Source organism: Protopterus annectens, chromosome 3.part0 (assembly GCF_019279795.1).
Source record: "Protopterus annectens isolate FY-2018-M chromosome 3.part0, PAN1.0, whole genome shotgun sequence".
Lineage (NCBI taxonomy): Eukaryota > Metazoa > Chordata > Ceratodontiformes > Protopteridae > Protopterus > Protopterus annectens.
In genome coordinates this window covers 1396137764-1396163503 of record NC_056731.1, presented here as the reverse complement: position 1 = coordinate 1396163503, position 25740 = coordinate 1396137764, and the positions used below count along the sequence as shown (strand labels likewise).

Below are 25740 nucleotides of genomic sequence, written 5' to 3'. Positions count from 1 at the left end.
TTATATTCAGAACTGAGGTGCACTAAAAACCCAAAGTATGAGAGAAGTATTATGTGAATTTTGTAGATAATTGTTTTTATATTATTTTGTATAAATTGCATCAAAGGCAATTTGGCATAAGGGTTATTATACATAAGTTCCAAATGTAAGGATTTATTGGCCCTCCACTGTTGCATCTGACATTTTGCATTATACTTGTTTTGCATTGGGGTGGGTATATGATTTCTGCCCAAAGTAAGTGTACAGCTCCAGTCCAGGCTATATCTTTAATAAGCTGTCATTAACACCAAACATGAAAATCATATGTGTGTGTGTGTGTGTGTGTGTGTGTGTGTGTGTGTGTGTGTGTGTGTGTACACGCACACACACACACACACAGAGGATTTGTTTACAGTTGTGACTTGCCATGGCTCCTCAAACTCTAAGGTGGGGTTAAATTCAGCATTGAGATGCATTCAAATTTTTCAGGGTAAAATTTAATGTTAAGTGCATTTTTACCCAATTCTTTAATGCATAATTCCTGTACATGTTATTATGAACTGGCAAAGAATAACTGACATATAGGCCTTTACACAGGTGCCAAATGTAGGTGTGTCTGGACATTTCTATGTCACAGTCTAACATATTTCATTACACAGATGAGCAAATCACCAGTGCAGAATATATCTTCACTGAGGTAGTATTGCATTAGAAATAAAAATGCTATGCAGTTCCCTAGATAAAATGTTTCTGTATGTGCATCTCCAGCTTCAGGGTTTGAAGAAACTGAACTGATATGGTATAATTCAACATTAAGCTGTACTAAAATCCCTAAGTGTACAATAGCAATCTCGGGTGTGTTTTTAACTGCATATTCTATTATTTTTGAAAGGGTAAGTGATATATGCTATTTTGTACATAGGTCATACATCTTGACTGTCATAGTTAGGCATTTTGCATTATACTCGGTTTCCATTGTGTGAGATATATGATGTTTTTCTCTGTTTGAGCTATGCAGTACTGGTCCAGAATATACCCATATTGAGTTATCATTACATCAAAGGTAAAACTTATACATATTTCTCCTAAATAAGATGTTGATTTGCAGTGGGGGAAGTATGTCAGATGAAGTTAACAGTTTTGATACGTTGGGTTGTAAGTAGGTGTCTATGGTATATCAGAGCTAAACTGGTGAGTTTGGTAATGTAAGCATATACAGAGTGTGATTTAGTGGGCTAATGCACTATGCTGTAGTTGACAAGGGCCTGGGTTCGAGCTGTGGCAGGGGTGATTATTTACCGCACTTGGGCATTGTTGACAAAACTCAAGAGGTTAGATACAAACCTGTATGTCACCCGGTGAATAGCCAACTGACTCACAGACAGGACCCAGGAAGTTAGAATTGGGGAGTCCACCTATACAAAGAGGGCAGTCACAAGTTGAGTCCCTCAGGGACCAGTCCTTGGACTGCTCCTTTTTGGCATTTTCTTCTCAGAAGTCAAGGCCAATGTCAGTGGTCTCTGGCTGACTAAATTTGCAGATGATTGCAAATTAGGAGCTGTCATTGAATCTCACACTGACACAAATGTTCTACAGGAGGGGCTGACACAGACAAACAACTGGTGTCAGAGCCATGGACTAAAACTAAATGCAAAAAAATGAGTAATAGTATGCTTTAAGAAGTCATCCATCCCTGGTAACTATCATATTGACAACACACCCCTTAGAGTCGATCCAGTAGTCAGGTACTTAGGGACACACATAGTAATCTAGCCTTTGACCATCATGTATTCATCTACAGTGGTGAGAAAATCATTCTATGTTGTGCAACTTATAAACAAAGGTATGGCATCTAAGTCCAAGAAAGTCATTGTTCCACTGTATTTGGCATTCATCAGACCTATCTTTGAGTCCACAGAGGTTCCTCACTAAAAGAATGCAAGTCGTAAGTAATATGTGCTATGCAGACTGCCTCAAGACCCTATCCCTGTATTCTGTCTCCTCCAGGCTTTTGAGGTGAGATCTATGTCTGGCATACAGGGCATTGTCCGATTCCACTCTGATGTACATCCTGCATATCCACAAAACAAACAGCACCAGATTTACCTGTTCTAAAGACTTAAACCTTGCCTGTGATATAAATATGACCTTCTGGAGAGATAGGTATGTATCCCTGAGACTACCCCATCTATGGAACAGGCTCCCCATCCATGTGAAGCAGAGTTCCTCCCTAACCCAATTAATTCAAGTGCAACTTGGACAATTGGATGGGAAACCAGAAATTCACCTCTGGTTTGGCACCTATGTCTCTAATGGACACAGGTTACCTGTAAATGCTTCATCTCCCAGGCTCATGCTTACACTTATCAAGGGTAGAAGAACTTGTCATAGATTTGGGATGCATGGCTAGGCTTAAAAAGGCCCTTATGGTTGTTAGCCTAGTAAACACCTATGAACCTATGAACCTCTCAACTGTCCAGATTTTTTTGCTTGTTTTTATTGGACAGTAGTGAGGGATGTAACATCAGCAACAGACAAGTCTATAAATTAAAAAAAAATCTAGTGGACAGCCAGGAAATAGAGGCAAGAGGAGATCCTCCCTAACAAATGCAAGTGCTGGAACCAATCAGAGACCACCTGCATACAAGCATGGTGCTGCTGAATTGTTGTCTTTAGTGAAGCAATGAGTTTAACAGACAATGGTAAGCTGTACCACCTTTCTATATTTTCTTTTTATTGCTCTTTTCATATACAGTGTAATAACCTGACACAGACATGTACCTAAAGGTAGCTGATTTGTAAGCTAAAGGGAGTAGTTGCTGATAGTCACACAAAACAGGGAAAAAGGTAGTCACGTAAAGTGCTTAAAGCACTTCCTGTCTCAAGTACATTGAATTGGGTATGTGTTCAAGGAAATCTGATAAAACTTAATTGTGTGACTGATAAGGCACTTGTTCATTGTAGAAAAGTGGCAGGTATAATTAAGTAGCACATTCATGCTTTTATTTATTTTTACAGAATTCTGGAATACAGTCTTATTTATAAATTAAATAAAGACTCCTTTAAGGAGTATAGCCACAACCTGTACACAGCTAGGGATGAAGAACTTTTCTGCAGCATTTGTGCATGGCTTTTCAAGGTGCTCAGCAATCCTAACAGTGTGTTAAAATGCATTACCAGATACTTGTTTTCTAAATCGTGCAGTGTTGTGATGAATAAATGCTTTACTTATTGTCTTAATTCCATAGGACAGTTTCCCTGCTCGCTTTGGAGGCGTCCACTTTGTCAACCAGCCCTGGTACATTCATGCTCTTTACACCATGATCAAGCCTTTTCTTAAAGACAAAACCAGGAAGAGGGTATGTATGAAGCAATTAGCAATTAATATAAATACAAACATAGTTTTCTCAGCTAGTATTAGCAACCACCTCTCATGCTCTTTATGATGATAACAGTTGTTAGGGTACAATGTGTTCTCACCTTGTTAATGCACTGCTTGGAAGAATATCTGCACAAAGCTACAGGCTCAAATTCTTTGAGGCCTGATTTTGTCTAGTAGTGGTGGAGAGGACTAATACTCTTTATGAGAGGTGGGAGGCAGCAGGGTTTGAATCTTTTCTGGCAGCTATCATGAGAATTAAAGCTGATAATGAGTTGCTTTGTATCATTAAAGGTTTGATTCCCTCAACTTTCATTTGCCTACTGCTGCCTGACCTTGAGCAAGTCACTTAACTAGATCATATTTTGGGAAAATTGCAAAATTAGACTGTAGATCAGTATGTATGTATACCTTCAAGAAACTTTCCATGGGCTTGCACGTGCGAGCCAGACTGCCATTTTGTAGAAAGCTGTTGAGATGTAAGCATACATGTATGTAATGGTCTGTCAATCAGTTTGTTTATATTTTATGTTGCTGCTATACTTCCTGATGTATTTCTATGTAATAAAGCATATAAATGAACTACCCCACCTGTTCGGCTTGAATCATAATATAGGATGAGTGACATGGTGTCAGAAGTGGGATACAGAATCGAGACCAAGAGGCATTCGGTTAATGTTGGAGGAATATAGAATAATGGATCATCCCTACTGCACGTGCAACTCACAAAACAGGTCAGAAATGAATTCCAGGTACTAAAACTGGGTTAAATGATTTTTTACTCAAAGAATATAAAATTAAGCACTCAAAATGCTGAAAACGAATTTCTAGTTAAACGAAATGTCCAAAACTGCGACATATTGAGAAAAATATTAGAAATAGTTATGAAAATGTTTGAAACAATGTGTAAATTGCATAAAATGTATAAAATAAGGAGAATGGCCACATTTTTTTAATTCTGTGCTACTTTTTCTCATTAATTAAAGCTATTCAAAACATCCATTTCAAAGTATATTTCACAAAGTACAGTATTTTGAAGAGTTTATTGTGCATTAGAATGTTATTACAAGTAACTTGTATGTGTGCATGTTTGCATATAATTACAAGGGCTATATTTGCAGTGTGTGTAAGCATACTTTGTTGGCATGGCTGAAGGATTTCAAAAACCTGGTCCACTTGTATTTGATAATAGGTTCATAGGTTCATAGATTAGCACTAAGCTAACTGCCCTTGCGAGCCATTTTAAGCCTAGCCATTTATCCCTTGTGAGACTCAAACCCTGCACCTTTTGCTTGCAAGGCAAACACTTTAACCATTAGGTCACCCTCCCAACCCTATTGCAGAGAATTGGAGTGTTTGAGTAAGAGTACAATATTTTCATACAAGCTGCATTTTCTAATAAAGATGCATGTACAAAGGCATTTATTCTGCTTAAATTAGCTGGTTCAGAGGCCATAGAAAGAGACCATTCATTTGTGTATGCACCTGCTGTGTTTGTAGAGGAGGGGGAAACCACCATGTAGTGGTACTGTTTGAATCAAGGGAAGACCCCGAGTGCTTAAAATGTAAATTTAGAGAAATGTGTAACCCCTAATGAATATTACAATGGAAAGGCACTTATTTTACACAATAGATCAAAAGCCTGGTGAAACTTTTGCAGCATGTGTTACTGACTTGAGAAACAAAGCTAAAACTTGCAGATTTGGTGATTTAAGGGATGAGTTGATAAAAGATAGAGTTGTGTGTGGTATTAAAAATGATGCTGTGAGAAAGATTTTGCTTTGAGACAGTCATTTAACTTTGAATAAGACCATAGAGATTTGTCAGATATATGAACTCACAGAAAAGCACACAAATATCCTTACAAATTAGAAGTGCATGCTTCCAGTATCTTCTAGTGCTAATGTTGACAGTATGCAGCACATGGTTAAAAGAAACAGGCCCAAGCACATGGAAGTGTTGCAGGACCTGCAGCAACACCTTGGTAAACCCAGTAGCTTTCTAGCAAATTCCAGACCACTCACACTCTCAGTAAAGCACAAGGGTGAGTCAGCAAACTCAAAGCATGTTCCCTCACCTACCCTCATAGTCAACTGTCATAATTGTGTTGGCAATCGTATATCTAAAAGAGAAAAGTGTTTTGCTTTTGGTTAGCAATGCCACAGATGTAAAAAGTGGAGTCATTTTCAAAGATTTTTTAAATCAAAAGAAGCACATTATTTTATTAAAAGAGAACATTCAAGGAGACAAGTTGATCAATTAGAAAGTTGTGACCCTACTATTTATGATGATGGTGTGTCTGTGCTTAATGAAACAGTCAATGCAATAAATTTATGGGCAAGGAATGAAGTATTATGTACTGTTGGGATAAAGGAAGACCCATAGAGCTTAAAGTTGACGCAGCTTCAAAATGCAATATTATGCCAGCAGAAACATTTGCTAGAGTATGTGCTGGTGAGAAGCTTGATTTGGAAAAGTGTGCAAAGCTTGTTGCTTATGGTGGTAAAGAAATTCAGACTGAAAGTCCAGTAGTGCTCTCATGTTGCTCTGCTGGGAACAGCTATGACTTACAATTTTACTTAGTCAAAAGGCAAGTACAGTCATTATTAGGCCTCAGAGACAGTTTGAAAATGGGACTGCTTTCATTTAATAAGGAAGTCCACCATGTAAGTATAAAAGATCACTGTTCTAATTGTGCCCAGTATATTTTCTCTACCTATGCTGGTATTAGGTCCTCAGCACTAGCACAAATCTCCCTAGGCTTACCCAAACAAAAAATCCAAGCTTGTTTGCATATACTCCACTTAAACTACAGAACACACTCTAAAACTAAGGCAAACTGCTATACAATTGTAAAAACAAGCTCCCAAAGCATAGGCATTGAACCTGGTGTTTGTTTAGATGAGATTACTCACCTGCAACTTAATTATTCAGGAGTTACATCTTGAAACCTGGGCTCTAGTGGCTTAGTGTAAACCCCCCACCCCCATTCTATCCCTGTTACAAAGGTTTGAAATAACCCTTGTCTGGTGCCTTTAATTTCAAATTCCTAGTGCTGTAGGACCTTGTTACCGGCCTCTACCTCCTGAGGTATGTATTAAGCTGTTATTCATTGTTCCTAATAGACTGTTAAATGTCTTTAAGTTGAATTGTGTGATTTAATAGTAACTGATGTAACTCATTTTTGCTACATAGCTACATAATGCAGTATTGAATGGCATGAATATTGTAGCTACTTGTTTCTTTAAAGCTAAGTTGTGTCTCCATAGCTAAATGTGTTTGGTAACCAGACTTTAGTATGACAAGCTCTTTGCAGAGCTGTTCATTAGAGTGAAAATTGAGAGCCTTCTGTATATTTTTTGAGAAGCAGGATATTCAACATTCAACATTCTTTGACTCTCAGTCATAAGGCACTGTTGCAGTAAAATGCTAATGTGTTATAATGATTTATGCTATATGTAAAGATATGTGAAGATTTTACTAACATAGTTTAGGGGTTTCCTTGGGTAGTCTAATGTTGTTTAAGCTACACAGCTGCTTCTGACTGCCTCTGAAATCAAGCTCTCTCTCTATCCCTCCCAGGTCTTCCCCTGCACAGCGTAAGGCAGAAAAGAACTTCGCCCTTTTCGAGCGACTACTCTACTTTTGCCCACAACCTGTAAAACAAAACAGGTCATTATCTGGTCATTTTAGTATAGACTTTAAAGTAAAGTATTATTTAAGGGTCCTCAGCACTAGCACAAATCTCCCTAGGCTTACCCAAACAAAAAATCCAAGCTTGTTTGCATATACTCCACTTAAATTACAGAACACACTCTAAAACTAAGGCAAACTGCTATAAAATTGTAAAAACAAGCTCCCAAAGCATAGGCATTGAACCTGGTGTTTGTTTAGATGAGATTACTCACCTGCAACTTAATTATTCAGGAGTTACATCTTGAAACCTGGGCTTTAGTGGCTTAGTGTAAACCCCGCTCCGCTAGCACTCGCTTCGCTCGTGCTCGCTCCGCTCTCCGCCCTGCCCCCTATTCCCACCCGCCCCCAGTACTCGTACTTTTATAACCTCAAACCACTCCCCCTACTGTCCACTAACTTCCTGTACCTCACTACCGCCCTCTAAGATCAAACGGAATATGACACCACCCAGGAAGCTTATCATACTAACTCTTTTTCCCCTCCTACTTGTCCCTTACCTAGCTACCCTATATGAAACCTGGTCTTGCATAGGGTTCCACCACCCAGGCTACCAAACCAACCCCTCGCCCATAATTAACAACAGAGGCCATGACTCAACTCCCTACTCGCCCACCTTGTTAGAACTCGAACGCTATGTAATTATCAAACCTACCAATATTAGGCCAAATGATAAACATTACTACAAACTTCTACTCAAAGCCCTCAAATTCATTACCACTCTGAATCACAGACTAGCCACAGATGGTGATATCCACCCCAACCCTGGCCCTTCCCCTCCACTCAATTGTAATTCCACCCTATCCTCCCCTCCACTTCTCAATCTAAACTCTAGACCCTTTAACTCTCTTCTGTCCTGTCATCTAAACATCAGAAGTGTAAACAATAAGATTCACAACCTACATGCCCTTTTAGCTACTTGTTCCCCAGACCTACTATGTCTCACAGAAACCTGGCTTAAACCAAGTACGAAAGACACACAGATAATCCCACCAGGGTATGATATACTAAGAGCAAACCGAATAACTTGTAAAGGTGGCGGTGTAGCCATACTCTACAAAAATACATTACAAATCTCCCTTGCCTCTCCACAACCCCTCCTAACAAACAATGCCGAAATTCTACTTGTAAAACTTCAACCAAACAAACATAAAAGCATAAATATAGCATGTATTTACATCCCCAGGCAACAATAATAACAAAACCTTAGAGGACTTTCTCCACTGGTTAACTCAAACTCACCCCAGGAATCCATAGTGTTAGGTGACTTCAACATCGATTGGAATTCCTTCTCATCTAGCTCCCCATCTAGCAGCATAAATCTACATGGCTTTTCTCAGCTCATATCCACTCCTACCAGACTAGGTAAACCCCAAAACAAAGACAGCATCCTGGACTGGATCCTTACTAATAAAGATCCTGACCAGTACTCAGCAGGTACTCACCCAGAGGACATGAGTGATCACTTACTCACCTATGTTATCAAATTCAAGAAAATCACCCCTTCTTACAACCATAAAAAATCAGGAACAATAATAAATTCAATGCCTCCATTTTTCAAACTGAACTTAAAGCCCACAACTGGACAATACTCAAGTCTCTTCCTCTTGAAGAGGCAGTTATCTACTTCAACACCACCTTCCTCAAGATTCTAGATTCCCATGCTCCAATACGGTCCATTAGAACTAAAACCAAAACCGCACCATGGCTCTCTAAGGAAACAAAATCCAAAATCCTATCTAGAAACAAGATGTGGGTCACATGGCGTACCTCTAAAGACCCACACTCCCACCAAACCTTCCGCAACTTAGAAATGAAACTAAAAGAATGATCTTAAATGATAAAAAACTTCTTCCTCCACCTCCAACACAAACACCTTAATAATCCACAAAAATTCTGGGCAGGCTTAAACAAGCTCCTGCACCCAGGCCAGGCAACCACCCCCACTCCAACAACTTGCAAACAACAGTGCCCTGTAAACATTGCTAACACATTCAATAGTTTATTCACAGAAACTATACAATCCCTGGCCACACAATTCAAACAAACAACCAGCCCACTCCACTACCCATGCCAGCAGAATACTACAACTACATCAGATCATCTATTTACCTTCGATCCAGTACCCATATCCTTTATAACATCTCTTCTTAAAAAACTAAAACCCACTAAGCTAGCAGCTGACCTTCTCCCAGCTGAGTTTCTGCAAAAAGCAGCTGAGGCCATTTACTATCCTGTCTCCATAATCATAAACCGTACCTTGTCAGAAGCCTTCATCCCCTCCATATGGAAAATGTCCCACATTATTCCTCTCCATAAAGGTGGTAGCTCACTAGAGCTAACCAACTACAGACCTATAGCTATACTCTCACCCCTGGCCAAAATTATGGAAAAGTGTGTCCACAAACAACTGATGGAACACCTCACCAAAAATAAAATTCTAGCTAACTCCCAACATGGCTTCAGGCAAAATCACAGTACCACATCAGCCCTACTATCCTTTTCTAATACCATCAATAACTTCAGAAACAATAATAAACTATCATCTGCTCTTTTCTTAGACCTCTCCAAGGCCTTTGATATGGTGAACCACATTCAACTCCTCCATACATTAAAAAAACTATCACTCAGCAATTCCACGCTGAAATGGTTCCAATCCTACCTGTCCAATAGGCAACAGGCTGTTCTATGGCAGGACAAATTATCTACATGCCTACCTGTTACACTTGGAGTTCCCCAATGATCTATTCTTGGCCCTCTTCTCTTCACCATCTTTGTTAATGACCTGCCCACAATCACCCCCCCATGCCACATGCATTCAATATGCAGATGATTTGACTATCATCAGCACTGCCTCCATCCTGGCAGACCTCACTGCTTCAACCCAAGACACCTTCAACCTAATAGAAAAATGGTTCTCAAGTCGACAACTAGTTCTCAACCCCAACAAAACAAAACTACTTACTTTCTCACCCACTAACAAGACTCTTCCCCCCACCTTCTCTATTACATCCTCCAGTGGAATCACTATATCACCAGAAGCTCACACAAAGCTATTAGGTGTTACCATTGATAACTCCCTTAAATTTGACACCCATTTCAATCTTACCATCAAAACCGTCAATAAAAAGCTTGGCTCTCTCTATAAAGTAAAACACTTTCTCACTCCTCACGCTAAAATTACAATTGCCAGCACACACCTACTATCAACTCTTTTCTATGCCACCTACATCTTTACAAACCTAAACAAGACAACCCTTAACAAACTTGCTTCTTGTTACAATCACATAGCTAGATTTGCCACAAATTCCACCTTTAGAACGCACCACTGCACTAACTTGAAGCAACTAGGGTGGTTAGAGTTTTCCAGCCAACTCCATTTCAACCAACTCAAACGGCTCACCAGATACTGTATCACCCAGAGAAAACACCAGCTCTGAAAAACATCATTCACCCCTATATTAACCTGCAATCTTTACGCTCCTCCAATAAGATCTTAGCTCAAACTACCAAAGCCAATAATTCTGCTGGGGATTCTCTATTCTCAAACTTTGTAGGTAAAATGTGGAACTCCCTACCGACCATGCTCACCTCAGAACCCTCACTCCTACAATTCAAAAAAGCTTAAACCCCATCTCAATACTCTCTGGCAATGTCCCTGTTCCAAACCTGATTAACCACTATCATTTACCCTTCTCTTACCTCACTATCCTTAACCGCTTTTTAACAAGGCGCCTCGCCTTTGTAACTGACCTATGTTTTTTTATATGCTGCTGCTGTTTTTTTTTCCCAAGATGTGATGTATCTTTATATTGTATTTAGAACTCAACTATCTTCCTTTTTTTGCATTAACAATGTTCATATGTCTGTTATGTACTTGGAGCTTTTCTCCCCGGGCCTCCGCTGAAAATGGACATGTATCCAGTCGGACTCTCCCGGTTAACAAATGTAAAATAAATAAAATAAAAAAAATCTTTTCAAAGACAAACTAGGCAAACTCGCTGTTGTGTACTCCATGAAGTTAGACCTTGAAGTCAGCCCAGTTGTCAGACCAGCCCAGAAAGTTCCAGTTGCTATGCAGAACAGAGTCAGTATCGAGCTAGATAAATGGTGCAGCAAGGTGTGATTTCTCCAGCTGATGAATCAACTGAATGGGTATCTTCCATGGTGGTAGCTCATAATAAAAGCTCAGATGATATCAGAATCAGAATATGTATTGATCCAAGAGATTTTAACAAAGCACTGAAAAGATTTCATCATCCAATACATACAATCAAAGAACTCACTGCTCTTATGACAAATGCGACTATTTTTTCTGATTTAGATGCAAAGAGCTCATTTTGGCAAATTGCGCTTGACTGAAAATCCTCATTGCTAACCACTTTCAGTACTGCTTTTAGCAGGTACAGATTTGTGAGAATGGCATTTGGGATAAATTCTGCCAGTGAAGTCTTCCAGCGTGCCATGGAGCAAATTTTTTCTGGTTATCCGTGTGCTATTATAGTAGATGATATTCTAGTAGGAAGTAATGGTGAAGCTGAGTATGACAAAAACCTCAAGAAAGTTCTGGAAAGAGCATGTGAAATGGATCTTAAGCTGAATCCTCAGAAATGCAAATTCAGGCTACGAGAAGTTATTATGTTGGTCATTTGTTTACCATTTCAGGCTTACAACCAGATCCTTCCAGGCAAACAGCAATTCTTGAGTTGCCAGCTCCAGACAATGTTCAATCCTTACAACATTTTCTTGGCATGGGTAACTATCTAGGCAAGTTCATTCCAGACTTGAGCCAACTTTCAGCACCGCTTAGAGAATTGACAAGCAAAGATGTATCCTGGTCCTAGTTAGAACAACACCAAAGAGCATTTGATGTCCTGAAACAGAGAATTGCCAGTCCACCAACTCACAGATACTATGATGTTCACAAACCAGTTACTCTTTTTTTGTGATGCTTCAAAGTTTGGTCTTGGTGCAGTCATTCTTCAAGGGGGTAGACTAGTAGCCTGTGCATCCAGAACTCTAACCCAGACCAAGATGCAGTATGTGCAGATAGAGAAAGAGCTCTTGGCAATTATGTTTGCATGTTTGAAGTTCCATGATTATATTTATGGACGCCCAATTCAAATCGAAACAGATCACCAACTTCTAGTTGCTATTTTGAGAAAGCCTATGCATACAGCTCATGCCAGATTGCAACGCATGATGTTGAAATTGCAAAAGTATAATTTCAGTCTTGTCTACACAAAAGGCAAACTTCTTTATCTTGTCTATCTTGCTGATACATTATCCAGATCACCCAGAAATATCACATATCAGCATGAACTTGAGAAACTTGATTTTGTAGTCATGGAAGTGAGAATTTTTTCTTCCACACATCTTATGAGCTTAGAAGTCACACAGCCTCAGATCCAATACTTCAGAAGCTCAACCACTTATCAGTCTAGGATGGCCTCCAAAGCAGTCTTGTTTACAAGTAGAAGTGCAACCTTATTTTCCTTACAGAGATGAGATTTTGTCAGGCAATGGTATCATCATGGAAGGTCCAAAAGTGATTGTTCCAAAATCCTTGCAACAAGAGTACATTACCTGTTTGCAATGTGGCCACCCAGGAACTGATTCTACCAAAAGAAGGGTGAGAGAATGAGTATTTGGGCCTTCTATGTCAAAGGATATCAAGAGAGTACTTTCATCTTGTTATGTATGGAATAGTACGAAGCCACATCAACAGAAAAAAACACTTCAGTTAAACTAGATTCCTGAACTGCCTTGGTCGACAGTAACTACAGACATTTTCAAATGGAATGGTCAACATTACCTGAAGTTAGTAGACTCTTATTTAAATTGGTTTGAGATACCCCTACTTCCTAATCTAGGGTCCAGTACTGTCATTACTAAGTTGAAGCATCATTTTGTAGTCAATGGTATTCCACACAAAGTTATTTCTGACAATGGTACACAGTTTACAAGCCAGCAGTTCAAGAGATTTGCTGAAGAGTGAAACTTTATTCATGTTATGGGTAGCCCTGAGTACCCACAGTCAAATGGTTTGGCAGAACATGCAATTCAAAGTGCGAAACAGTTATTAGACAAGTCAAAATGAGTCAATAGTGATGTTTTTCTGAATCTCCTAAGTCTCGGAAATGTTCCTTATGATAAACATCTTGGTTCACCTGCACAAAAGCTTTTGTCGAGACAAACCAGAACCACACTACCAATCAGTAGCAATCTGTTGATTCTGTGTGCTAAGACAACAAAGCAGTGAGAGCTCAACTCATGAAAAGGCATTTGTCCCAGAAGTTCTATTATGATAAGTCCAGCAAACTGCTCAATCCATTACAAGAAGGGGAGATAGTCAGGATGCAGACATCCAAAGGTTTTGATCGGATTGGAGTTGTGAAAAGTGTATGTCCAGAGCGGTGATCGTGCATTGTGGAATCGCAAGGAGTAGAATTTAGGCAGAATCGGAAACATTTAGTACCAGTGTCCAAGTCTGTATTGCAGCATCTAGTCTATGAAAAACACTCTAGATCTCAGAGTGAGTTATTCAGTGTTTCAACTCCAGAGGACATTCCAACAAATATCCCTGTTCCTGAGAAGATTCCCAAAACTCCTGAAACAAATTGTTCACCAATGTCTGTCCCTGTTACTAAACCCGGTCCTAACTGCTATATCACTAGTATTTCCAGATACACAGCAACATGGACATGAACATTGTGTTTATTTCTTAGTGTCTGTATAATTGCATGTCTTTTTCAGATGTCATTTTATTGTGGGCAATTCACTAAAGAGGGTGGATGTAGATTAGTATGTATATATACCTTTAAGATCCTTTCCATGGGCTTGCACATATGTATAAAAACTGAGCAAGTGCAAGCCAGACTGCCATTTTGTAAAGAACTGTTGAGATGTAAGCATGCATGTATGTAATGGTCTGTCAGTTAATCAGTTCATTTCCATCCTGATGTCTTTCTGTGTATTAAAGTATATAAACAAACTACCCCACCTGTTGGTCTTAAATCATAACATAGGACGAGTGACAAGACTAAGCTCCATAACCGTCTCCCAAAAAAAAAAATATAAATTTATAGACCGAATTAATATATATATATATATATATATACATATATATATATATATATATATATATATATATTTTTTTTTACAGGTTAACCGGAAAACAGTTTTGTTTGTGTTTTGTTTGTGTAATTCCTGACGAATAACTCAGTGGCACAAGTTTATTTTGGGATTAAAAATGTTATTACCTGAACTGGAGTGGCTTCTGAATTTATTTTTATAAGGACATGACTATTTTAAACTTGACTTGGTCCTGTATTAGAAAATTGTTGGAATTTTTAAAAAATAAAGTTTAGTGATAAGCAAATGTTTATTCTAGTCCCTACAGGAAATTTTGTACATTTATTGAGCAAATGTTGAATTAATTCTACATAACTTTTTAAAGTCATTCATTCACTCAGTTCTTGTCTGGCTGTACAAAACAGTCAGTAGTGCTAGTCACAAAACAGAAATGTTTGTAATGACAAAAAAGTAGTCTGTTGTTTTGGTTTGCTTTGGTTTGGTTTGTTTTTATCCAGTTTGGCCCTAATAAGTGATAATATTTGCACATTACATCAATAAACACTTGTCTACATGAGTTGGAGAAGAAATGGCTGAGTCATAGAGATTATGGTCTTCCTGGCCTGCATGTGTAATAGCCAGACTTAGGTGAAATGGCATTATAGCCCCACCCCAACAGCTACCCACTGCCCTTCCTCTTATCTACCCAGTCTTTCAGTCTTAATTCATTCTTTCAACATACCCTAACTGGGCCAGACTGCATTTTGATAACCATGAAAGAAATAACTTAATTGTGCCAGGAATCTGGGGGGATGCTGGTCTACCAGAAGCAAATAGGGGTTCTAGATTATCTGAGGTCCGTTTTAGAGTTTTTTCCAGCCTTTTCATCCAATGAAGACCTGAACAAAATCCTGTCTAAGTCCTGCTCTTTAACTTTGCTTTTTTCCTGCAACTATTAACATACCTTAACTGGCCAAGATAGCAATTTAATAACTTTGGAATAGTCAAAGTAAACCAGTGGTCACATGCCTTACAGAGGCCATGGGGTTATAGATGCTCTGAGATGCATTGTATAGCTTTTTTACAACTGTTTGATTTTTAATACCTTTACTGAATTATCACTTAAGACACAGGCAAACATACATTTATATAAAAGAAAACAAACCATATTAAAATATTCCAAGTTGCAAACAGTATACATCATGTATATTCCTTTGTGTATATATCATCAATTCAACATTACATACGTTAAACAATTCCTGCCTTCCCTTAGATCTTACTCCTCCTCCAAAACATTATTCTGCATGTATTTTTCCCATAATTTAATTTTATTTCTATGAAATGTGCTTCTTTCTTTTTCCAAAGAGCCCAATTCCAGTGCTTTTATCTTTGATATAATATTCAATACTTCAAAAAACAGTTGGTTTAGACTTTGATTTTCATTTCCTGGTCATTTCTTTTTTTGGCAGCCACCAGAATTAAACTTAACAAGATCTTACTATGTCTAGGCAATTCAGATTCTGTATCATAGCTCAAAAAATTATTTCCTTAGTTACAGCCATTTGCTCACTTAGTATTTCTGACAGAGTACTCTGTATGTGATTTTTAAAATCTACTAACTCATTACATTCCCAGAACATACGTTCTCAGTTACCTGTTCCTACCTCATCACACTTCCAACAGTTGCCATCTGCCTGAGGAAAAATTTATTAGAATCTGCTTGGGGTATAAACATACCTATGCAAACACTTCCAAGAAAAAAAACTTAAATCTTCTAGACTTTGTTGCATATTTGTAAGCCATATTTATCCTCCTGATGTTCTCTTGTGAATTGCTTATCCAGGTTTTCTTCCCAGTCTTTATTAACCTGCTCTGATTGATTTCTATAGTTATCTTGCAGTGTTTATATGCCCTACTAACTATCCTTTTTTAGCACCAGCTTCTGTTCTAGAGTCTATTAAAAACTGTACCAAAGCAGGTCTTGCACTTAGGATTCCCCTATCCCTTTCTCTTTGCTTACACTCAGATATCAATCCCAGATAGGGAGGGCAGTCTCTATCCTGCAGTGCAAATATCTTCTTGATTTATTTTCATTCTATTACCTTTCCCTCTGTAGATATTTTCTCCCAATACCTTGGTTCCTTTGCCAGTATCCCCAGTAAATTCCAGCCCCCACTTGTCTATTCTCTGTACCCCTAATTGCAGTCATCTCTATTGGTACAAATCTCCTTTCTCCATTGTCGTATTGGCTTAGATCTTAAAATACTTTGTGATACTTTATGAATATAATATTCTATGTGACTGTTTTTATTCTCTTTAAGGATATGCATCCACAATCCCACTCTCTCCTTTTTTCTTGAATTACCCCTGCTTCATCATCATCCCTTTCCACTATGAGTTATAATGTTCCGCTTGTGTTATGTATATGAGCCTTAACTGTATAGCTCTAAAATATCCTTTCAAATCAGGTAATCCAAATCCACCTTGTTCTGCTGAAAGGATCAACTTATCCCACTTGAGCCTTGCCTCCCCCCAGATAATATCCTTTAACTCTTTGTTAATTACTGCCCACAACTTCTCTTCTGGTTGATAAAAATATGCTTGATCTATTTATAAAACTAAAGGGAATAAAAACGTGTACCTTGCTATCTATATCCATAAACAAGAACTTCCAGTTTCTCAGTGTTTTTTATCTTTTGTTTAGTCTCTTCCTGTATTTTTTAGCTGCCGTAACAAAATCCATTTTAATCAATACTCCAAAATACTTTATTTTATTGTGTCCCCATAAATATGGGCATTGTTGGACTAATTCATGTATGGGTACATAGTTTACAGCAATAGCCTTTGTTTTATCTTCATTAATTGTATATCCTGGAAAACATGGAACTGCCTCAAAATGTTCCACAGTACTGAGATGTCCTTTTCTGGTCTCATCAGGTACAAAATAATATTGTCTGCAAATAAAGCTGACTTTTCTTGATTACCATACCAGTTATATCCTTAAATTTCTGAGCTCCTTATTTCCTTTGCCAATGGTTCTAAATATAAAGCAAATTAATCTGTGAGATTCCCCTTATTCTGTAATACATTAACCCTTGTCATCCCCTTTAAATAATTCCTGTTACTTCTTAATAATAGCTCTTTTTCTTTTATTTCTAATTTATTCTTAAACTTCAAGTAATTTTTTCCCTATCCCTAGTTATAACTTCTGAAGAAATGTCTGTCTTCCTTAATAATGTGCAAATAATTTCCACTACATATTTCTTCAGTTTGGCTCTTTTTAACAGGTAGGGGGAAGCACCACTGTCTCATTTTTACTTCATTATACTGTATTTTTAACTTAGTTGTTATTGGTGCATGATCGGAAATAGTTATTGGATGTGTGTTGAAGTTTCAATTAAATGCACACGTGCTTGTGAACTATAATTTCTGTCTAGTCTAACTCAGTTATTGTACCTTGGGGAATAATATGCAGATTCTTTCCAAGTTCCTACTACTGAATTCACATCTTCCATACCAAATATTTTCATAAATGTCTTCAGAAATCAACCCTCTTTTGTTATATGTTTCTTTCTAGGCTGCCCAGAAGTAACCTTACTGTTGCAAATGAAATTCCATTCCCACTGATACGTAATGTCCATTGCTGAAAGCTGATTATTTCTCCCTAAATTTTCTTAAGCTCTATATTAGCAGTTTTAGGTGGAATATAAATACATGCCAGCATAATCCTCCTTCCTTGCCAGTAGCCTCGTACTGGCACAAATCTACCATTTTTATCTTTTTTCCTCTTCTGTCACTGTTGGAGCTCCTCTAGCAATTAGTATAAGTACTTTCCTTTTCCTTTGCTCCGATACTCTGCTGAATATCCATCCTAAAACCCTTTAATTATCGACTTCATATGATCATTTCTTTAAAGTACATCTCCTGTACCATTGCTGTTTGCACTTTGAGGTCATTCAAGTTCCAAAGTAAAATGTTTAGTGTAGTCAATCTGATAAGAAGTTATTACTCCCACCTATTATATGACAGCTTTTTAAATGTCTATTCCAGCCATTGTGTTACATGCATTCATTAATGTTTGGCAGGTTGATCTTATATATAGTTGTTTCTTGACATTTCCAGTTGAACCTTTTACAAGACTCTGTTTTAATGAAAACCCTTAAACAAACAAACAACAACAACAAAACCCACACCCTAGAACACCCCATAGCTGTTTCACTTAAAACAAACACACAAAACTATGTAGGTTTTCATATAATGAAGTTTAACCCCCCTGATAGGAGCGATTGTCACAAATTAACAGCAGCACACACAGGCAAAACCTAACCTAAAATTAAGACTATCCATGCTAAGACACATTTTATAGACTATGCTCTTACTTACACTAATATCTGTCTGTTGTTTATTTTCCTCCCAGATGTGAGAAACAGATTGTATATTTTCAAAAAACATTAACTTATTCCCTTAAAAAGTGGTCTGGCTTGAATTGTAGCTTGTCTCCATGGAAACCTAAGAATAAAATGTACATCTACCCTCACCTTCAGACTTCTCAAACTGAACATTTATTTGCTAAATGAAAACTTCTAATTACATTCATTGTTCTCTTATTTAGTTGTTTACACAAAAAATGTTATTAGATTAAGCCAAGGGTCTTAATTCAGGCATTCACCTATGCAAAAGTAAGAGAAAACATATTAGCTCTATGTATATTATAACATGCACACTTTTACACCCCATACCTAATCTCAACAACCAGAGATTACACCATATTAACTTAAAATGCTTTGGTCCAGCCTTTCTTCTCTTTCATTTCTTAAAACTAAAAAAGAAAAAAGGCAACTGCTTACTTTAATATCTTTAAAAGTTACAGCAACAACTGGAAATGCTTTACTATACAACATGCAATTTATATCATGAAATGTTTTATGCAAATACTGTTAAGAACAAAAATTGTTTTACTTACAGTTACTTTTCTCCGTCTTTTCCTGTCCTTTTCTTTCCCTTAGTATCCCTCCAAATATTAATGACATGAAGTGGGGTATATGCTTTTCAGTCCCCCAAAAGTTTAACAAAGTCAACATAATTCCAATCTTCCCCTTTTTCTTGTAAAGCCACATTTTACAAATGTGATTGATGCTTTATAATCTCATATTTATGTACTAATTTTAATATTGCTGGTCTTCTCCCTGTTGATCTCCATTTCCCAACCCAAGACTTTAGTTCATTTCCAAGAATCTCCTGATTCTTTTAGTCAACTCATGTGCTTTTTTCAGTCTCTCCAGTATTTTGCTTTGGATCACTGGAAAATGTTTCCCCTGACAAAGTCTCTCTCTGATCCTTATTATCAGAAGAATGGGAAGCTTAGGTGCACTTTGTTAAACTTTTGGGGGCATAAGTAATATGTCCTGAGCAGATTGCCTCAAGGCCCTATCCCTGTATTCTGACTACCACAGGCTTTTGAGGGGAGGTCTATGCCTGGCATACAGGGCATTGTCAGACCCCACTCTGATGGACCTCCTGCATATTCACAAAACAAACATCATCATAATTACCCATTTTAAAGACTCAAACCTTGCTTGTGACATCAATAGAACCTGCTGGAGAGATAGGTATGTGTCCCAGAGACTACCCCATCTATGGAACAGGCTCCCCATCCATGTGAAGCAGAGTTACTCCCTAACCCAATTCAAGTGTAACTTAGTTAATTGGATGGGAAACAGGAAATTCATCCCTGGTTTGGCACCTTTGTCTCTAATAGACAGAGGTAACCTATAAATGGTTCATCTCCCGACCCCATGCTTACACTTATCAAGGGTATCAGAACTTGTCAGAGATTTGGGATGCATGGCTAGGCTTAAAAAGGTCCTTGTGGTCATTAGCCTAGTAAACACCTATAAACCTATGAACCTATAAGCACAGTCCCCTTCTATTTGATAGCTCAAGTTTTGTTGTACAAACTTTTGTATTTCCTCCGTAGTCTGTTCTGCATCAAAACATTACTTTGATCCTCCTGGAACAAATATTCTGAAGATAGCTGAATACAACAGCTTCAGTCTCACACTTGCCTGTCAACATTCTCTTATTGCTGGGATAGATTTGCTTCTCTTCTGCCTGGTGTACAGGGAATAAGCATTTTCCACAAACACTCTACTGTCTCCAATTTTTAATTTTTAATACTATGTCCTTCTACCACAATTTTATCAGTATCAACTCTTACTGCTGGTATTATTTCTTCTTTTCTAATACAGATTTTGGCTGCATTTGCATGACCAGGTTTGGAGAATGCACATGATATGCCATTTCAATTAACAAATCTTGCTGAGCAATATCAGTCTTGTTGCTTATTTGTGCCTTCATAAAATTAATACAGTCTGTTCCTTCCAGTTTCTTTGGTACAACAGAAAACATCAGGTTTTCCCTGTGCATACTGTTCTCTAGCTCTACTATTTTTGAAACAGTTCTTCTTGAGCAGCCTTGTACTCAGGGAGCCTTGTCTTCATTTCAGCCTCTGATTTTTGCAGTTTTATCAGTTCATCTGAATATCTGTTTAAAGCTTCTTTCATTTTCCAGCCTTCAATGTATCATTTATTTTAATCAGTTCACATGGGCACATTTATTTTATTCTTATCTCTAGATTACTGGAAGCCATGTCTTGCACCTAAGCTGGAACTCCTTTATGCTGAATAGCTGCATGATTCTTCCCAGTCAATGTTTTCTCTTCATCTTTTTTAACTAGTTTTCTCTCAGACTCTCTAAGTTTCTTCTTTGGTAGCATTCGGGTAGTGTACTTACTATCCAGTAACTACATTTGCTAAATCTGGCAAAGTTACCAGATCCAATCTCTCAATTTCTTTGTTTACAATGGGAGAGCTGAAATTAAGCTATTGATCAGTGTGCGGCCATCTTGGAAGTCTCAGTGTGCATACTAGTTCTGAGAAAAAAAAACACATAATTCCTCCACAAGTGGTGTACATTCTGAATAAGCATATTTCATCACAGAATGCAATATGCTGCCATTTTATTCTTTGAAGTTAGGGTTGTAAATATTACAGTGCTTAGTTGTATATACCATAGCCATAAACATCACAGAATGTCGAAAAAAATATTACCAAGTGGAGTTAATCATGATAGGTTAAACCTGATCACCATGAGGAAGAAACAGCACTCACCATATAGATCAGTCTTTCATTTGTGCTGCCACTATGTAATTATTGATAAACTGTTGAAATTCCAAAGCCATTATAAATGCTTATTGGCACAGCAAACTCATACTTTATCATACACTCTCTTGCAGCTACTCCAGAACTTTTAAATGAATGAATTATATCCATTTTTGCATCTTCTCTGTTACTGGCATAAGCATCACTGCAGCACTGTATTTCATATTCATTGCCACAATCGAGGGGATGAACACCATATCTCTTAGCCATGTTTGCTGACTTCTATCATTGCTTACAAATGATGACTTGTGGAAGTCCTGTGCTACATGAAAGTAATTAAACAAATAGGCTTGAAAAATTAAATAACCCTTTCATAACAAAAGTAACTTTATGATTATTGGTAAATTGTGATTTATCTAGTTCTGGTGATATTTACTACATTGGGTACATCCTCATGAGTAAAATCATGCTGGTCATTTATATACAGTTTTCACCCATGTTTGATGGGACATTACAGTGTTAATCTAAAATCCACTGTTAATGTAATCTAGGTTCCTGGCAGCAGCCGCTTTATTTCATCTAGTTCCCTGAATAGTCAACGTACATCCAAAATTCATATTAACATTTTTTCCACACAATATGTTAGTTAATCAAGTAAAAATATTAGTAGTCACTGTCCCTTAATTAAAATATTGCTCCATTAAAATGGCTGAAAAAATATTATTTTGATGGTTGACTTTTCAATGAGTTGATCCTATGCTCTGCTCAAGGAAAAGTCACTTCCAGCCATAGCTGGATTGATTAGGACTGCCAAACTTTCTTCTGGAAGCCTGAGTAAATAAAAGAAGAGCTAGAGTTACACAGGTCTGGGGTTCATTGTTGCCTTGAGTATAGAGCCTTAATTGAGTATATACATGCCTGGATACATTGAGGTTCCTATCACATAGTCAAACTTTTACAAGTCCGAACCACATATGGTCGAGACCATATGTTCGAATTTGTAAAAGTTCAAGCATGTGAATGGAAAGCTCCATAAGTGGAGGTTTCCATTCACTTCAATGTGGTGCGATCTTGGAGTTGGTATATTTAAGTAGCGGTGTGGGGGGTGCAGGGGGGCTTGCCCCCCTGCTTACAACAATTAAATTTTTTGTCCGTTGTAGTTTTATTTATTTTGTTATGTAGTCGAAGCTCTGTAACTTTGAACGTAATGGTTCAACCATTAGGTGTTTGGAGTTACAGAACTTTGACTATCTGATATAGACCCGCTACATTGCACTATGTTTTACTTATTCCAGAATAGCAAGAGGAAGCAAATAACGTTAAGACTGGCATCCGCCTTCTGAATGCTGCACTTCTGTGTCATGGGTTCATCATTTTCCTGGAGTTGCAATGTATTAGGTAGTACAGTGTGAGGTGATTTATGTTTCACCCAATTTTTGAGCTGCCTTACACAAATGGGCAAGCCCAGTGCAGTGCTTCAGTCACACAGCTGCTTCTATAAACTAAGCCTCAAAACAGACTCATGTAAAAATCAGCAAAGATCAAAGCACATCATTATGCAAATTAATATATCTTCAAAATGATATATAGCCAATGCCAATAAGAACATTTGCTAATGGTATTACTGAGTAAGCATATCTTACAGCATAAAGCTGAAATGAAGGTAAAAACAACACTAATGAAATAGTTAAAATTCTAAAAGATTGACTGTTTCACAGTTTTAACTTTTATGGTTTAGAAGTTTTACATAAAATATGAGAGGGATCATAGCAATGCATTTCTGAAGTTGGAGGCAAGTTAGCAGGTGACATTACAAGCTGCTGGACCCAAACAGTTAAACAACCACTTTTGTCTTGCCCCACTCTTGCAATACTGGAAATGATATACTTTTCTCTATGTTGATATTTGCATTTTATTTGATTGATACTAGCCTCTGGGTAATAGTTTTTAATGGAAATGAGGACAGCTACAGTATATTCAGAATACCTGTATGTAATACAAGGGGTGAGTGATCAAGTGCCCTGTGAAGCATTAAATGTTATCCAGGGTTGTAGGATACTATATTCTTTGCTGAATAACTATCATGCTTGGAGGTGTAAAAATACTAGAACAAATGGAGATGTTATAGGATTGTGCAACTTACATGTTTCAGTGGGATGGGAATGCTGAAGTGTCTGCTCCAGGTTAATGCTGACTGACACTTGACCATTAACCCACTACCCTACCTTAAACAGCTAGAAACTGGAAAATAGAGGTACCAGAAAGACTTCATGACTTTCTCATGCTGACTCTATGGGAATCTGTTTAGATGAGTATTTCTATTTTTTTCCTCACATGTATCTTTTGGGGAGGTTCAGCCTGCCCACATCATATCTAGAACCTGGAATAGCCTTCCCTCTTCTCTGACTTCTGCATCCACTACCACCCTTTTCAAAAACTCACTTAAATCACATCTTATGAACACCTGGCTATGTCCATGTATTACATAACATTTATTTTGCTTATTCATATACCTTCCTTCCTAGTATACTTACTGTATATATGCTACAGTACCACAACTCTAATTTCTTTATCTCTAGCATGAAATTTCCCTTGGTAACCATGGTAATCATATTGTTTTTATTACTTCATATATTGCTGATATTCTCTTTGTCTGTTTTGCATTTCTGTCTGATTTATTTTTTTGTCTGATTGTTATGTAAATCTGGAGCTTTTCTCCCCGGGCCTCCGCTGTAAATGGACCTGGTCCAGTCGGACTATCCCAGCAAACAAATATAAAATAAATAAATAAATAAAAATAAAATGGCCAGTACTAATGAGTTTCTAGCCTAATTAGGAAATCCAAAGGAATAATAGATAAAATAGTTTTTCATGAGTAAATAAATCTATAGTGTTAGCTATCTATTAGCATATGATATATAAATATGTCTTTGCTTAATGATGCCTGACATAAAAGTCTTGTTTTCTAGCCACTTGTTAAAATACAGATGCTGTATTATATTGTAGTCTCACAACACTGCTTATGATTCTTAATATCCAAATAAGTTTATTGTTAGCAGTGACAGTACTTTTTATTCTTTTGCAGATATTCCTTCATGGGAACAACCTGAACAGTCTTCATCAGCTAATACACCCTGAGTGCCTGCCCTCAGAATTTGGTGGCACACTTCCTCCATATGACATGGGAACATGGGCTCGGACATTACTGGGACCTAACTACACAGATGAATCAGAAAATATGTATACATCTTATAACATGATGCATTTGGGGAATTCATTTGATAGCTCAGTCATTCAACATGCTCCACATTACATGAAAAGGTCAGTCATGAGTGTTTTTATTACAGTAAAAATGTCATGCCAGTTATATAAATTGTCTGAATCCACTTGTCTGATTATAATTCTAGCTGCCTTTGAATCTGTCAGTCCATTTCACACTGTCTCATGAATAAAATGGTATGTCAGTTACTTAATTTTCAGACAAAAGTTATATGTTCACTTGCCCTTTTATAATGCATCTCAGGTCAGTTCTGTGTATCTGGAGACAGTAATATTATTGCCTTATTAGTGCTTGCAAATAACAAAATGCTGTATATTACCCAGGTTATGGCTGAAAAGTGTTAGCAAAACAGTTCCCTTACCCAGTTAACAAATGACAGTACATAAATAACTATATCTACTGCAGATGCATGAGCACCAGGTGCTTGAATCCTAGTACCTTACATCCAGGGACTTGGATGACTTATAGGTCACATGGCTATCTGCTTATGGTTGAATTTGAATACCAAGTTTGAACAAGGTGCAGTCACACAAGCACAGTATTCAAGTCTGGGCAAAGTTAATTCAGTGACTGTGGATGGGATTACAAGTTGGGGTTTTAGATAGCGATTGGGGTGGGCTTTAGGGTTAGGGAACAATAAGGGGAATTTTATGGTTAAGGAATGATTGGGGACTTTTGTTTTAGGGAGCAGGAAGGGAGCTTAGGGTTACAGAGCAGGAGTGCTGTTTTATTGTCATGGAGTGAACAGAGACTTTAGGTTTAAGGAGGGGGTGGAGACTTACATTTAGGGAGCGATCAGAGACTTGGGTTAGGGATGAGAGCCCTATGGTTAGGGTCAGGGACTGGGTAGAAGTTTTTTGGATTAGAGTTAGGGTCCTGGTAGGGCTATGTAGTTAAGTAAGGTTGGGTGGGACAGATAATTTACTAGGAACAGGCAGTTGGGAGTTAGAGCACAGCAAGCAAGTATGTCCTGAGCTAGTAACATGCAAGCACTTGTAGTAGACTCTAAATACATACATATATACATACATACAGACATAAAGCTTTTATTAGGACACATCTTATCTAAAGCATATATACATTCATACATACCTAAAGCTTTCATTAGGCCACATCTCATCCAAAGCATATTTCATTGAAATCTATGCTGTCTCTCATTTCCTATACATATTATT

The 25740-nt window shown here is 37.7% G+C and overlaps 1 protein-coding gene across 1 annotated transcript in view; it reads left to right on the top strand.

The window, feature by feature from the left end:
* The window catches only part of CLVS1 (clavesin 1), a 668120-nt gene that overhangs the window by 461761 nt on the left and 180619 nt on the right, over positions 1 to 25740 (top strand). The window contains exons 4-5 of the mRNA XM_044065477.1: positions 3228 to 3338; positions 24371 to 24606. Coding sequence (XP_043921412.1) covers positions 3228 to 3338; positions 24371 to 24606 — 347 coding nt within the window. The remainder of the gene's footprint in view (positions 1 to 3227; positions 3339 to 24370; positions 24607 to 25740) is intronic.